Source organism: Pipistrellus kuhlii, unplaced genomic scaffold, assembly GCF_014108245.1.
Source record: "Pipistrellus kuhlii isolate mPipKuh1 unplaced genomic scaffold, mPipKuh1.p scaffold_m20_p_4, whole genome shotgun sequence".
In the NCBI taxonomy this organism is placed as follows: domain Eukaryota; kingdom Metazoa; phylum Chordata; class Mammalia; order Chiroptera; family Vespertilionidae; genus Pipistrellus; species Pipistrellus kuhlii.
In genome coordinates, this window is record NW_023425540.1 from 72550069 (window position 1) to 72562318 (window position 12250).

The 12250-nt window shown below is 42.5% G+C and overlaps 1 protein-coding gene across 7 annotated transcripts in view; it reads left to right on the forward strand.

Annotated features, from left to right (window-relative positions):
- Nucleotides 1-12250, forward strand: part of STYXL1 (serine/threonine/tyrosine interacting like 1) — a 55167-nt gene that overhangs the window by 42123 nt on the left and 794 nt on the right. For all 7 annotated transcript variants that reach the window (XM_045571169.1, XM_045571175.1, XM_045571174.1 and 4 more), the window contains 2 exons: nt 6585-6682; nt 8215-8327. In XM_045571169.1, coding sequence (XP_045427125.1) covers nt 6585-6682; nt 8215-8327 — 211 coding nt within the window. The remainder of the gene's footprint in view (nt 1-6584; nt 6683-8214; nt 8328-12250) is intronic.

Consider the following 12250-nt stretch of genomic DNA (forward strand, 5'->3'; position numbering starts at 1 on the left):
TCACCAAAAAATAGAACAAAACAAAAATAAGAGATATGATTAGTAAGATAACAAAAGAGATAAAGGGAGTCATATAAAAATTCAGTAATCACACTCAGTGCAAATGGTCTAAATATTTCAATTAAAAGGCAGAGGTTCGTCGAAGCCGGTTTGGCTCAGTGGATAGAGCGTTGGCCTGCGGACTGAAAGGTCCTGGGTTCGATTCCGGTCAAGGGCATATATCTTGGTTGCGGGCACATCCCCAGTAGGGGGTGTGTAAAAGGCAGCTGATTGATGATTCTCTCTCATCGATGTTTCTAACTCTCTATCTCTCTCCCTTCCTCTCTGTACAATATCAATAAAATATATTTTTTTAAAAATAGAAAAAGAAAAAAGAGGCAAAGGTTGTAGGCTGTCTACAATATACTTTAGCCCTGGTTGGGTTAGCTCAGTGGATAGAGCATTGGCCTATGGACTGAAGGGTTCTGGATTGGATTCTGGTCAAGGGCACATACCTAAGTTGCTTGATCCCTGGGCCTGGTTGGGGCACATGCAGGAGACAACCAATCAATATGTCTCTCTCATATTGATGTTTCTCTCAGTCTCTGCCCCTCCCTTCCATTGTCTCTTTAAAAAGTCAATAGAAAGAAAAAAGAATTAAAAAATGTGAAGATAGTGTAAGGAGCCTCTGGAACAATTTCAATGTAACCAAAATCCATAATTATGGAGGTCCCAGAAGAGGAGAGAGAGCAAGATATAGAAAACCTATTTGAAGCTGAAACCGGTTTGGCTCAGTGGATAGAGCATCAGCCTGCAGACTGAAAGGTCCCAGGTTCAATTCTGGTCAAGGGCATGTACCTTGGTTGCGGGCACATCCCCAGTAGGGGTGGTGCAAGAGGCAGCTGATTGATGATTCTCTCTCATCGATGTTTCTAACTCTCTATCCCTCTTCCTCTCTGTAAAAAAAATCAATAAAATATATTTTAAAAAAATAAGAAAACCTATTTGAAGAAATAATGACAGAAAACTTCCCCTACCTGGTGAAAGAAATAGATTTACAAGTCTAGGAAGCACAGAGAATCCCTAACAAAAGGAATCCAAAGAGGACCACACCAAGACACATCATAATTAAAATTCCAAGAGCAAAAGACAAAGAGAGATTATTAAAAGCAGCAAGAGAAAAACAGTTAATTATCTCACGGGAGCACCCATATGATTGTCAGGTGATTTCTCAACAGAAACTATGCAGGCCAGACGGGAGTGGCAAGAAATATTAAAAGTGATGAATAGCAATAACCTACAACCAAGATTGCTTTATCAGCAAAGCTATCATTTAGAATTGAAGGTCAGATAAATTGCTTCACAGATAAGAAAAAGCTAAAGGAGTTCATCAACACCAAACCAGTATTATATGAAATACTGAAAGGTATTCTTTAAGAAGAGGAAGAAGAAGAAAAAGGTAAAGATAAAAATTATGAAGAACAAATACCTGTCTATCCACAAATGAATCTAGCAGCACAATTTACAATAGCTAGGATTTGGAAACAGCCTAGGTGCCCATTAGCAGATGATTGGATCCAAAAACCATGGTATATCTACATAATGGAATACTATGCTGCCATAAAAAAGAAGGAATTCTCATCATTTGCAGCAACCTGGATGGAATTGGAGAACATCATGCTGAGTGAAATAAGCCAGTCAATGAAAGAGAAACACCACATGACCTCACTCATTTATGGATAATAAAGAACAATAAACTGATGAACCAAAAGACAGATATAAAGACAGTAAAGCAACAAGCAGACTGTCAAAGCGGGGAGGGTAGGGAGATCTGGGGGAGATAAGAGATCAACTGAAGGACTTGTATACATGCATATAAGTACAACCAATGGACACAAAACTCTGGGGAGGGAAGGTATGTACGGGGGGGGGGGGAGGGGGGCAATGTTAAAATATGTACACAGATAATAATTTAATAAAAAAAATAACTCTGATTTTATAACCTGGCAAAGACATTATAATATAGAAAAAATTATAGACTAATTTTCCTTATGAATATAGATGTAAAAATCCGAAACAAAATCTTAGCACGTTACATATATATATATATATATATATATATATATATATATATATATATACACAATAAAAGCCTAATATACAAAGTGTTCCCTTGGGAGTTTGACCCACTAGGAGTTCGATCTCTCTCTATGATGTGTGCTGACCACTAGGGGGTGACGCAGAATTAAGGAAGGCCTGGCTGGCAGCTGGCAGCCAGGGAAGGGAGGCCCTGGCCGGCAGCTGCTAGGAACCCTACTTGTGCAGGAATTTCTCATGCACTGGGCCTCTAGTATCCTTATAAAAAGAAGAATGCATAATGACTAAATTGAGTTTATTCCAAAGATGTTAATTTACCATATCAATAAATAGAGCAAAAATCAGAACTATCTCAACATGCGCAGTAAAAGCATTTGATAATATTCACTATACATTCATGATTTAAAAAAAACAAAACAAAACCTTAGCAAACTTGGAATAGCAGAAAACTTCTTTGAGCTAATAAAATAATGACAAAAATCTCTGCAACAAACATCACACTTAATGGTGAAATGTTGAAAGTTTTTCTTCTAAGTCTGGGAAGAAAACAAGAGCCACTCCTATTTAACATTGTACTGGAGGTCTTACTTGGTGAAATACAGCAAGAAAAAGAAATAAAATATGAATCAAAAGGGAAAAAACTTTTTATTCACAAATAATATAATTGTATACACACAAAATCCAAAACAATCTGCAGCTAAATTATTAGATTTAAGTGAGGTTGCTTGGTACAAGATTAATATGCAAATATGAATTGTTTTCTGCATACAAATAAGAAACACAAACTGAAATTTTAAAAAACATAGTTTATAAGAGCACACAAATATTAAATACCTTGGATTATATTTCATGAAGAATGTGTAAGATCTCAACACAGAAAATTATATAGCATTACTGTAAATTATTAAAGTTCTGAATAAACAGAGGATGTACTGTCATTATAGATTAGAAGAATCAGTTTTGTAAAGATATTGATTCTTGCCCAAATGATCTGTCGATTCAGTGCAATGCCAATAGAATCCCAACAGTTTGTGGAAATTGATACAGTAATCCTAAAATGTATAAATTTTATTAAATGCGAAGAGCAAAAATAGCTGAATATTTGAAGAATAACAAATGGGAAAATTTACTGAACTTGACCAAATATTAAGATTTTAAAAACACAGCAAGTAAGGATGGTGATATTGAGAGTTGCAAATCAAAATAACAATGCGGTACCATCTCACACCTGTCAGAATGGCCAACATCAACAAATCAACAAACAACAAGGGTTGGCGAGGTTGCAGAGAAAAAGGAACCCTCGTGCACTGCTGGTGGGAATGTAGACTGGTGCAACCACTGTGGAGAACAGTATGGAGCTTCCTCAAAAAAATTAAAATGGAACTCTCATTTGACCCAGTAATCCCACTCCTAGGAATATATCCCAAGAAACTAGAAACACCAATCAGAAAGGATATATGCACCCCTATGTTCATAGCAGCATAATTTACAATAGCTAGGATTTGGAAACAGCCTAGGTGCCCGTCAGCAGATGATTGGATCCAAAAACTATGGTACATCTACACAATGGAATACTATGCTGCCATAAAAAAGAAGGAATTCTCATCATTTGCAGCAACCTGGATGGAATTGGAGAACATCATGCTGAGTGAAATAAGCCAATCAATGAAAGAGAAACACCACATGACCTCACTCATTTTTGGATGATAAAGAACATTATAAACTGATGAACCAAAAGATAGATATAGAGACAGTATATCAACAAGTAGACTGTCAAATTACAGCGGGGAGGGGAGGAAGATCTGGGGGAGATAATAGATCAACCGAAGGACTTTTATACATGCATATAAGTACAACCAATGGACACAAAACTCTGGGGAGGGAGGGCATCTCTGGGAGGTGGGGGGGGGGGGCAATGATATATGTACCAAGATAATAATTTAATTAAAAATTAAAAAAATATAAAAAGGATGGTGATATTGGTACAGGATAGAAAAATAAACTAGTGGAGCAGAACAGAGTTCAAACAGACCCATGCATATATAAACACTTGAAGTTTTTAAAATTTATGCATGCACCCCCACTTGGGCCAGAATTGAACCGGTGACTGTTTAATCCATGTGCGACACTCTATCCACTGAACAAACAGGCTAGGACTGGACACTTGAATTTGGACAAGGATTTTCTTCTATATTTTTTTCTGAAGGTTTATGGATTTAACCTTTACATGTTTTTATTTTGAAATAATGTTTGGTATGGTGCCAGAAATGGAACAGTATTTGTTGTTTTCCACGTGGAGATAATCATTTGTTGAAAATATGATCCTTTTCCTGTTGAATTGCTTTGATACCTTTATTGAAAATCCTTGTCAAAATTAAAAATTCTGGATTGTGTTTCATTGGTATATATCTTTCTTTCTTTTTCCCTCCCTCCCCCTCTTTTTCTGGAGACAAAGGGTGAGGGATAGAAGCATCAGTGATGAGAGAGAATCACTGATTGGCTGCCTCCTACACACCCCACTCTGGGGGTTGAGCCTGCAACCCAGGCATGTTCCCTTAGTGGGAATTGAACCGTGACCTCCTGGTTCATAGGTAGATGCTCAAGCACTGAGCAGGGCAGTATATGTTTTTCTTTACACCAGTTCCACACTGCTGATTACAGTAGTTTTTTTTAATAAATCTTGAAATCAAGTTAGTCCTCTAATTTTGTTCTTTTTCAAAGTTGTTTTGTTTGCATTTCCATATAAATTTCATAATCAGCTTGTCAGTTTCTATGAAAAAGCTAGCTAGAATTTTGATTGGAATTGAACTGACATCTTAACAGTGTTGAATCTCTTGATTACTTTGCTCTTTAACTTGTCTCAGAAATATTTTATTGTTTTCAGTGTATGTTTTTTTTGTTTTGTTTTGTTGTGTGTTTTTTGCACATTTTGTGTCAAGATTTTTTTCTAAGCATTTGAAGATTTTTATGTGATATTTTAAGATTTTCAATATCTGTTTATTTGTTGCTAGTACATATAAATCCAATTGATTTTTATATATTAACCATGTATTCTTCAACCTTCTCCATCAGATACAATCTCCACTGTAAACTATCCCCATTCCTCCTATCACGTATCATGTGCAGGTCTTTTAAAAATGTTCTATTGCAAATATCCCCCATTTCATGTGCAGGTCTTTATCCTAGCATCTAGCTAATTGGTGTGGTGCCATTTGTTTATGTATCCGCCTCCCCCATCAGATTGGAAGTTCCTTGAAGCTGGAAGGGAACCTATTTGATATTTGTTTCCAGCTTAAGGTCTGGCACACAATAGGCATTGAGTGAGTGTCTATGAGGAAAGAATGGATGGGTGGGCCTGGGTAGATGGGTGGGTGGGTGTGGAGGGATGGAGAGATGGGTGAGAAGGATGGATGAATGGATAGTTCGTTGTGCTTGTATTTATCATACAGAAACTAAACCAAACCAGCCACTTTTGTTTCTGAATCTACTGAACTTTCTGCATGCCACAGCGGTCTGCATACTGAATGTCACCAGTAGGCCATAGTCTTCATAAACAACATTATGAAGTGCTTATAGTATTCTGGGCATTGGGCTAGGCTCCATGCAGGCACACACTCATTAAGCATCTCACTCACCTCATCTCTCCACCACGTTCATAAAACTCTAGCCACTCTGACCTCCCTGTTGTTTCTCAAATACACTACTAGTAAACATACTGTCTGTCAGGGATTTTGCACTTCCATTCTCCTATACCTGGAACACTCTTTCCTCAGATAACTGACTGGCTTGTTTTCTCACCTCCTTTAAGCCTCTGCTCAAATGTCACCTCCTCAGTAAAGCCTTCCCTGATCACCTTATCTCAAACGCTATTCTCTATGCCTCTTACCTTATTTTCTTCATTTAACATAGCAGGCTCGCTGAAACTGTTTTGGCTCAGTGGATAGAGTGCTGGCCTGCGGACTGAAAGGTCCCAGGTTTGATTCTGGTCAAGGACAAGTAACTTGGTTGCAGGCACATCTCCAGTAGGGGGTGTGCAGGAGGCAGCTGGTTGATATTTCTCTCTCATCAATTTTTCTAACTCTCAATCCCTCTCCCCCCCCCTCTGTAAAAAAATTAATAAAATATATATTAAAAAAAAACACATAGCAGGCTCATTCTTCAAAATCATGAATATTTCCTCCCATCCTCATTTTATTGTTTGCAGCATATTCTAGGAAAGTACCATGTTTGAATAATAATAATAATAATAATAATAATAATGTCCTATTTATTGAGCATTTACTATTACAAAGCAGATTGCTAAATGCTGTATGTAGATTAATTGACTTAATCCATATTCCACTCCTATGAGGTAGGTGTTATTTTTCTGAGAGGAGTTCAGGTCCTTGCTCACGTTTTCCTGATCTAGCCCAGCATCCCTCCCCTATGGTCCTGCTGCTATGACAAAGGACACTACAGTGGGACTGTGTGTGAGTCTGCCCAATTACCTGTGCTTTTCTTCTGTTTAGTTTTGCAGGTGATGCTGACAAGCTTCTGCACATCCAGATAGAAGATTCCCTGGAAGCCTTCATTTCCCCCTTTCTGCGCCACCTCTGTCACTTTATTGGTAAGGAGCATTCTCCAACAAGGCAGCAACTGGCCTATGCCCAGGGGCACAGGGACTGTGGCACCTCGTCCACATGCGTATTCCTGATTGGGACTCTCAGTGCTCAGGAGAGAAAGGGCAGCACATGCCCAACCAGGTGTGGTCAACCCTAACACAAGCGTGCTTCTCCAGGGCCATCAGCAATATGCGCAGCCATGCGTTTACCTCCAGGGCAGTAGGGCCAAATAAGAGCTCCAGAGTGGATGGAATACTCTATATTGTGGCCTTGCCTGGACTGGTAGACCTGGCTTCACTGCCTCTGTTGGCCTGTCGTGAAATGAGGGGGGTGTCCCACCATAGGTGCCTATGTTCATGGAGACCTGCTCTTGTGACTCAGAGGTGACTTGTTCCTGCCCTTCTGTCTGGTTAACAAGATGAGGTGGAATGAAGGCTCCAGAGCTTCTGACTTCTCTGATTTTCATTGTTTATGCCCAGTGCCCCTCTGTCCTCTCACCACACACAGTAGTGCCAACAGTGGCTTGCCTCATTGAAAGCCGATTTTTCAGTCATTCCCCAGGCTCAGGATTGCCCTAGTTGAGTAAGATACTTGGAGTGAGTGAGGTTAAGTCAGGTCAGAGGCCCCACCCCAGGACTACCTATTTGGCACCAACTCAGCCCCCAGCCTGAGTTGTTGCACAGGGGGGCAAAGGATGATATTTTGGCTCAAACATCTCTTATTTTCACAGAATGTTGCAACTATCACTTAAATAGCAGCTGAGACAGTCTTGCCACATGTCCCAGGGGATGGCAGAGCTCTATGGCACACAGAGGCCCCCTCTCCAGCCCTCACTTACTAGGTGGCCCTGGGCCAGTCCTTAACTGCTTGGTGCCTCAGTTCCCTTATTCATGAGATGAGTCAGTTGGCCTTATTCATCTCTGAGTCTTGTTCCAGCACTGGAATGGTTATCTTCAGTTCTCAGGTTACCAAACCAGCCTAGGATGACAGCTTAGATTTCCTCACCATCCCTCACTGGGCGAGATTCACACAGACTCAGTGTCATTTTTAGGTATGCACACAGCTGACATTTCCATGCCAGCACTGGGCTAAGCACAGCACAAACTTTATGAGGTAAGCAAAATACTGTTATCCCATTTTCCAGATGAGGAAACTAGCTAAGAGTAACATGCCCACGCTCCACAATAGTGAGTGGCAAAGCCAGGCTTCACACCAGCAGCACTGTCCCTGTCAGCACCATGTGTCCTGGGGGAACAATCCTCTCATCCCCATCCAAGGAGGCCTTCCTGGTCTGAAAGCCTGGAGAGCCAAGAAAAATGCCTTTGCATGCTAGTGCTGAATGCCCAGGTGTGATTCTCTTGAATTGCCAGTGAGGTCTGAGAATCCCATTTGCCAGGTGATGAAACAGTGGCCTAGAGATGGCATATGACTTACCTAGGACATGGTGTACTCCTGGACCCACTGGGGCTAGTCATCTTACATCAACTCAGGTCCACAGGGAAGGGGCATCCCCCACAAACCTTCCTTCCTCTTGCAGATATCCACCTTGATCTTGGCTCTGTCATCCTGATATTCTCCACCTTGGGCATCAGTCGCAGCTGTGCGGCCATCTTGGCCTACCTCATGCACCGGAACGAGCAGACCTTAAAGGTATGCATTCCCTGGCCTAGGCTCTAACTGTAGCCTCCTCCATGAGGTGGGGTCTGAGCTGCACCTGGGAGAAACAGTCACTGGCACTGCCTCAGGAACCTGACTGGGGGATGAGATGGAGAAGGGGCGCTCCAAGTCCAGGGCACACCGTATTCAAGGGCAAGGACCCGACTGTCTGTGCTGGAGATCTGAGATTGGACACATGGGGCAGGCCCAGGGACTCAGACCGTGCAAGGCTGCAACCGGCAGTACTTTCTACATGTCCCCTACTGCCATTAGTCTGTCTATTAGGGTTTATTCATGGTTCTTCAAGAGAGGTGCACTGTTGTTGCTGCTTGGAGTCATAGAATTGCAATGCTGGCAGGGCTTCAGCAGGTACCCACTCCAACAATTATTTTACCCTTCTGCTTGAGGGGAGCAGAGTCCAGAGAGGAGAAGGAAGTAGGGACCCATCACAACAAACCTCGTGGAAACTGAGGGCTCCGATTTCCAGGGCATTACTTTCCCACTACCCACTGCCCTAGGAGATCGCAGGCCTATCCCAAGGGGAGGGCGAGCCTAGTTTGGCACAGCTTGTACTTGATTTCAGAGGTCATGGATAGGACCTGACAAGCTCCCACATTTGTCCAGGAGTGTGCTTGAAGGGACAAAGAATAACCGTGGTCAGAGCCCATTGCCAGTGGTTCTGGCTATTGACTCAGTGTACTCTTTGCAGGTGCAATTATAGGCCAGAAAGAGTCTTGGATATCCAGCAATTCCACTTCTGGGTATACACTCAAAAGAAGTGAAAGCAGAGACTCAAAGAGATGTTTGTACTGTACACCCATATTCATAGCAGCATTATTCACAATAGACAAAAGGTGGAAGCAAACCAAGAGTTTATTGACAGATGAATAGATAAATAAAATGTGGTCTATTCATATAATGGAATACTATTCAGCCTTAAAAGGGCAGAAAACTCTGACATGCTGCAACAGTTGAGGACATTATCCTAAATGAAATAAGCCCATCATAGAAGACCAAATACTGTATGATTCCACTTATATGAAATAGAGAAGTCAGATTCATAGGGCCAGAAAGCAGAATGGTAGATGTTGTTTAATAGGCATGGAATTTTAGTTTAGAAAGAAGAAAAAGTAGCCAAAACCGGTTTGGCTCAGTGGATAGAGCATTGGCCTGCAGACTGAAAGGTCCCAGGTTCGATTCCGATCAAGGGCATGTACCTTGGTTGCAGGCACATCCCCAGTAGGGGGGGTGCAGGAGGCAGCTGATCGATGTTTCTAACTCTCTCTCTTCCTCCCTCTCTGTAAAAAAAAATCAATAAAATATATATTAAAAAAAAAAGAAAGATGAAAAAGTAGAGATATATGCACAATATAGTGACTGTACTCATTGCCATTGAATTGTATGTCTAAAAATTATTAAAATGGCAAATTTTATGTTATGTGTATTTTACAATTAAAAAAAGAAAAGTCTGAATGTAACATCTGAGGGCCTGGAGTGAGAGGCAAGATGCCTGCTCTCTCACTCCATCAAAGGTGAATTGTCGGGTGCACTCACACTGGGGTCACTGCCTGCTTGTGGATTATTTTGGTGTGTGCTGGGACGGGGAGATATTGCTAATATTCTGGGGAAGGAGGCCTGTGTGGTTGCGCCAGTAGAGATGCCTTTCCAGCCCTCTTCCCAGCAATGGGCTCTCTCCTGTGAGGGGCCACTTCTTCAATGCCCCTTTGAGCTGGTAGGGAGAAGGCAAAGAGCTGGTAGAAGGCAGACCAAGCTCACCTACCTGAAGGGGGCTCAGGCATTCTAGGACTTGAACTCCCTTGGAGTTTGAATGGGGCCAGTGTGTGAATTTCAGCAAGCCCTGCCCTGCTGTAGTCCCTGGTGTCTTCATTGTTCATAGGGAAGCTTGGACACAGAAGATCCTTGGAGCCTTCCAGCTTTGACATTTATCCATTCATCTGTCAAAGCTGCTATGAATATGGGTGTACAGTACAAACATACGTCCTAACCCTGACAAGCAAATCACAGTCCTCTCTCTGACTACATCAAAAGCAGATGTTCCAGAGCCAGGTGGGGTGAAAGCAAAGAGAGGAGTCCCCTCACCCACTTGGCTCCTCTAAAGTTCTCCAGCAGCGAGGACCAGGCCCCACAGCAATGTGGCACATGCAGGCCTGTACCTGTTCTTTACTGCAGAGAGATGCTCAGCTCCAGCAATGAGGGTAAGGGATAGCTGGCACAGTTGTTCTGGTTAGTGGGTAGATAGGCATTTGGGCACCTGAGACTCAGACAGTTCTGGTCTCAGGAGACACTCTGGTGCTCCCTTCCTGGAGCAGCAATTTTCATCTCATCTGTAGGGAAGTCTTGTTATGGGACACTCTGCAGAGATGCCATCTAGATAACTCTTGGCCAGAAAAGCACAGCTCCTGGAACTATGGGCGGAAGCACTGTTGCTATGACCTTGCTATGTCCCCTCCAGACTCAGTGAGTCCTGTGTAGCCGTTAGCTTCTCCTGCTACCAATCAAGCACCCTGGATCACTGACACAGGTGGACCTGAGCTCAGCTCTGCGGCTGCCTGGGATCTGGCAGAGACATACCTGCCTTCCGTTGTCTGTATGGTCTTGGGGATGGTCCTCAGTGCATTGGGGAAGCTGGGCTCTTGGCTGCGTCAGCTCAGCTGTGATAGAATCCACAGAACTGGCAAGAAGAATGTAGATCACTCTCCTGTAACCTACTGATTCCTGGGCTTGTAGTCCCAGCTCAGCTTCTCAGGGCACCAAGGATAAGAGTCAGGGTCAAGGAATGAGCTGGGAAGTTTCTAGCACCAGAGCCACTCCTGCCTATCCTAGGCTTTCAAAGCTTTGGGAGAAAGTTGTGTGGGACCCCAGAGCTAGTAAGCCTTTAAGAAAGCAATTTTCTTTTTCATTGAATTTTTATAGAGAGGAAGGGAGAGGGATAGAGAGTTAGAAACTATCGATGAGAGGGAAACAGATCAGCTGCCTCCTACAACATGCCCTTGTCAGGAATCAAACCTGGGACCCTTCAGTCCGCAGGCTGATGCTCTATCCACTGAGCCTAACCAGTTAGGGCAACAATTTCCTTTTGAATTGCTAGGAGTAGCTTTGTCCCTTAAGATCTTGAGAGAAAAACAAAAACCAACTCCTGAGGCATTGTAATAGCTTACATTGGCAGAGTCGTTCCATATAAAGGTTGTTTTAAGTACTTTATGTGTAATGAAAACACAGTGACCTCCACAGCCTGTTATTATCCCATTTTGCAGGAGGCATATAGAGGCTAGGTAACTTGCCTGAAGCTTTATAGCTATAAGTGGAAGAGCCAGATGGCTCAGATGGAGAATCTGGGCTGTTTTTTAAAAATCCTCCCTGGGCAAAACTGGTTTGGCTCAATGGATAGAGCGTCGGCTTGGGGACTGAAGGGTCCCGGGTTCGATTCCGGTCAAGAGCATGTACCTAGGTTGCGGGCATATCCCCAGTGGGGGGTGTGCAAGAGGCAGCTGATCAATGACACTCTCTCATCAATGTTTCTAACTCTCTATCCCTCTCTCTTCCTCTCTGTACAAAATCAATAAAATATATTTTGAGGGGGGAAAAATAAAAATAAAAATAAAATAAAAATCCTCCCTGAGGATATGTTTTTATTGATTTTTAGAGAGAAGAAGAAACAGACAGAGAGACAGAGAGAGAGAATTGATTGGCACACACCCCAACTGGGAATCAAACCTGAAACCTAGCTATGTGTCCTGACTCAGAATTGAACCTGCAACCTTTTGGTATTTAAGCAATGCTCCACCCATCTGAGCTCCTGGATCAGGGCAAGAATCTGGGCTTTTAACCCCTAAAACATCAGGGAGAGCACTTGCCTTGCCGTCTAAAGAATGGAGCACTGCCAGGTCAGTGTAGCT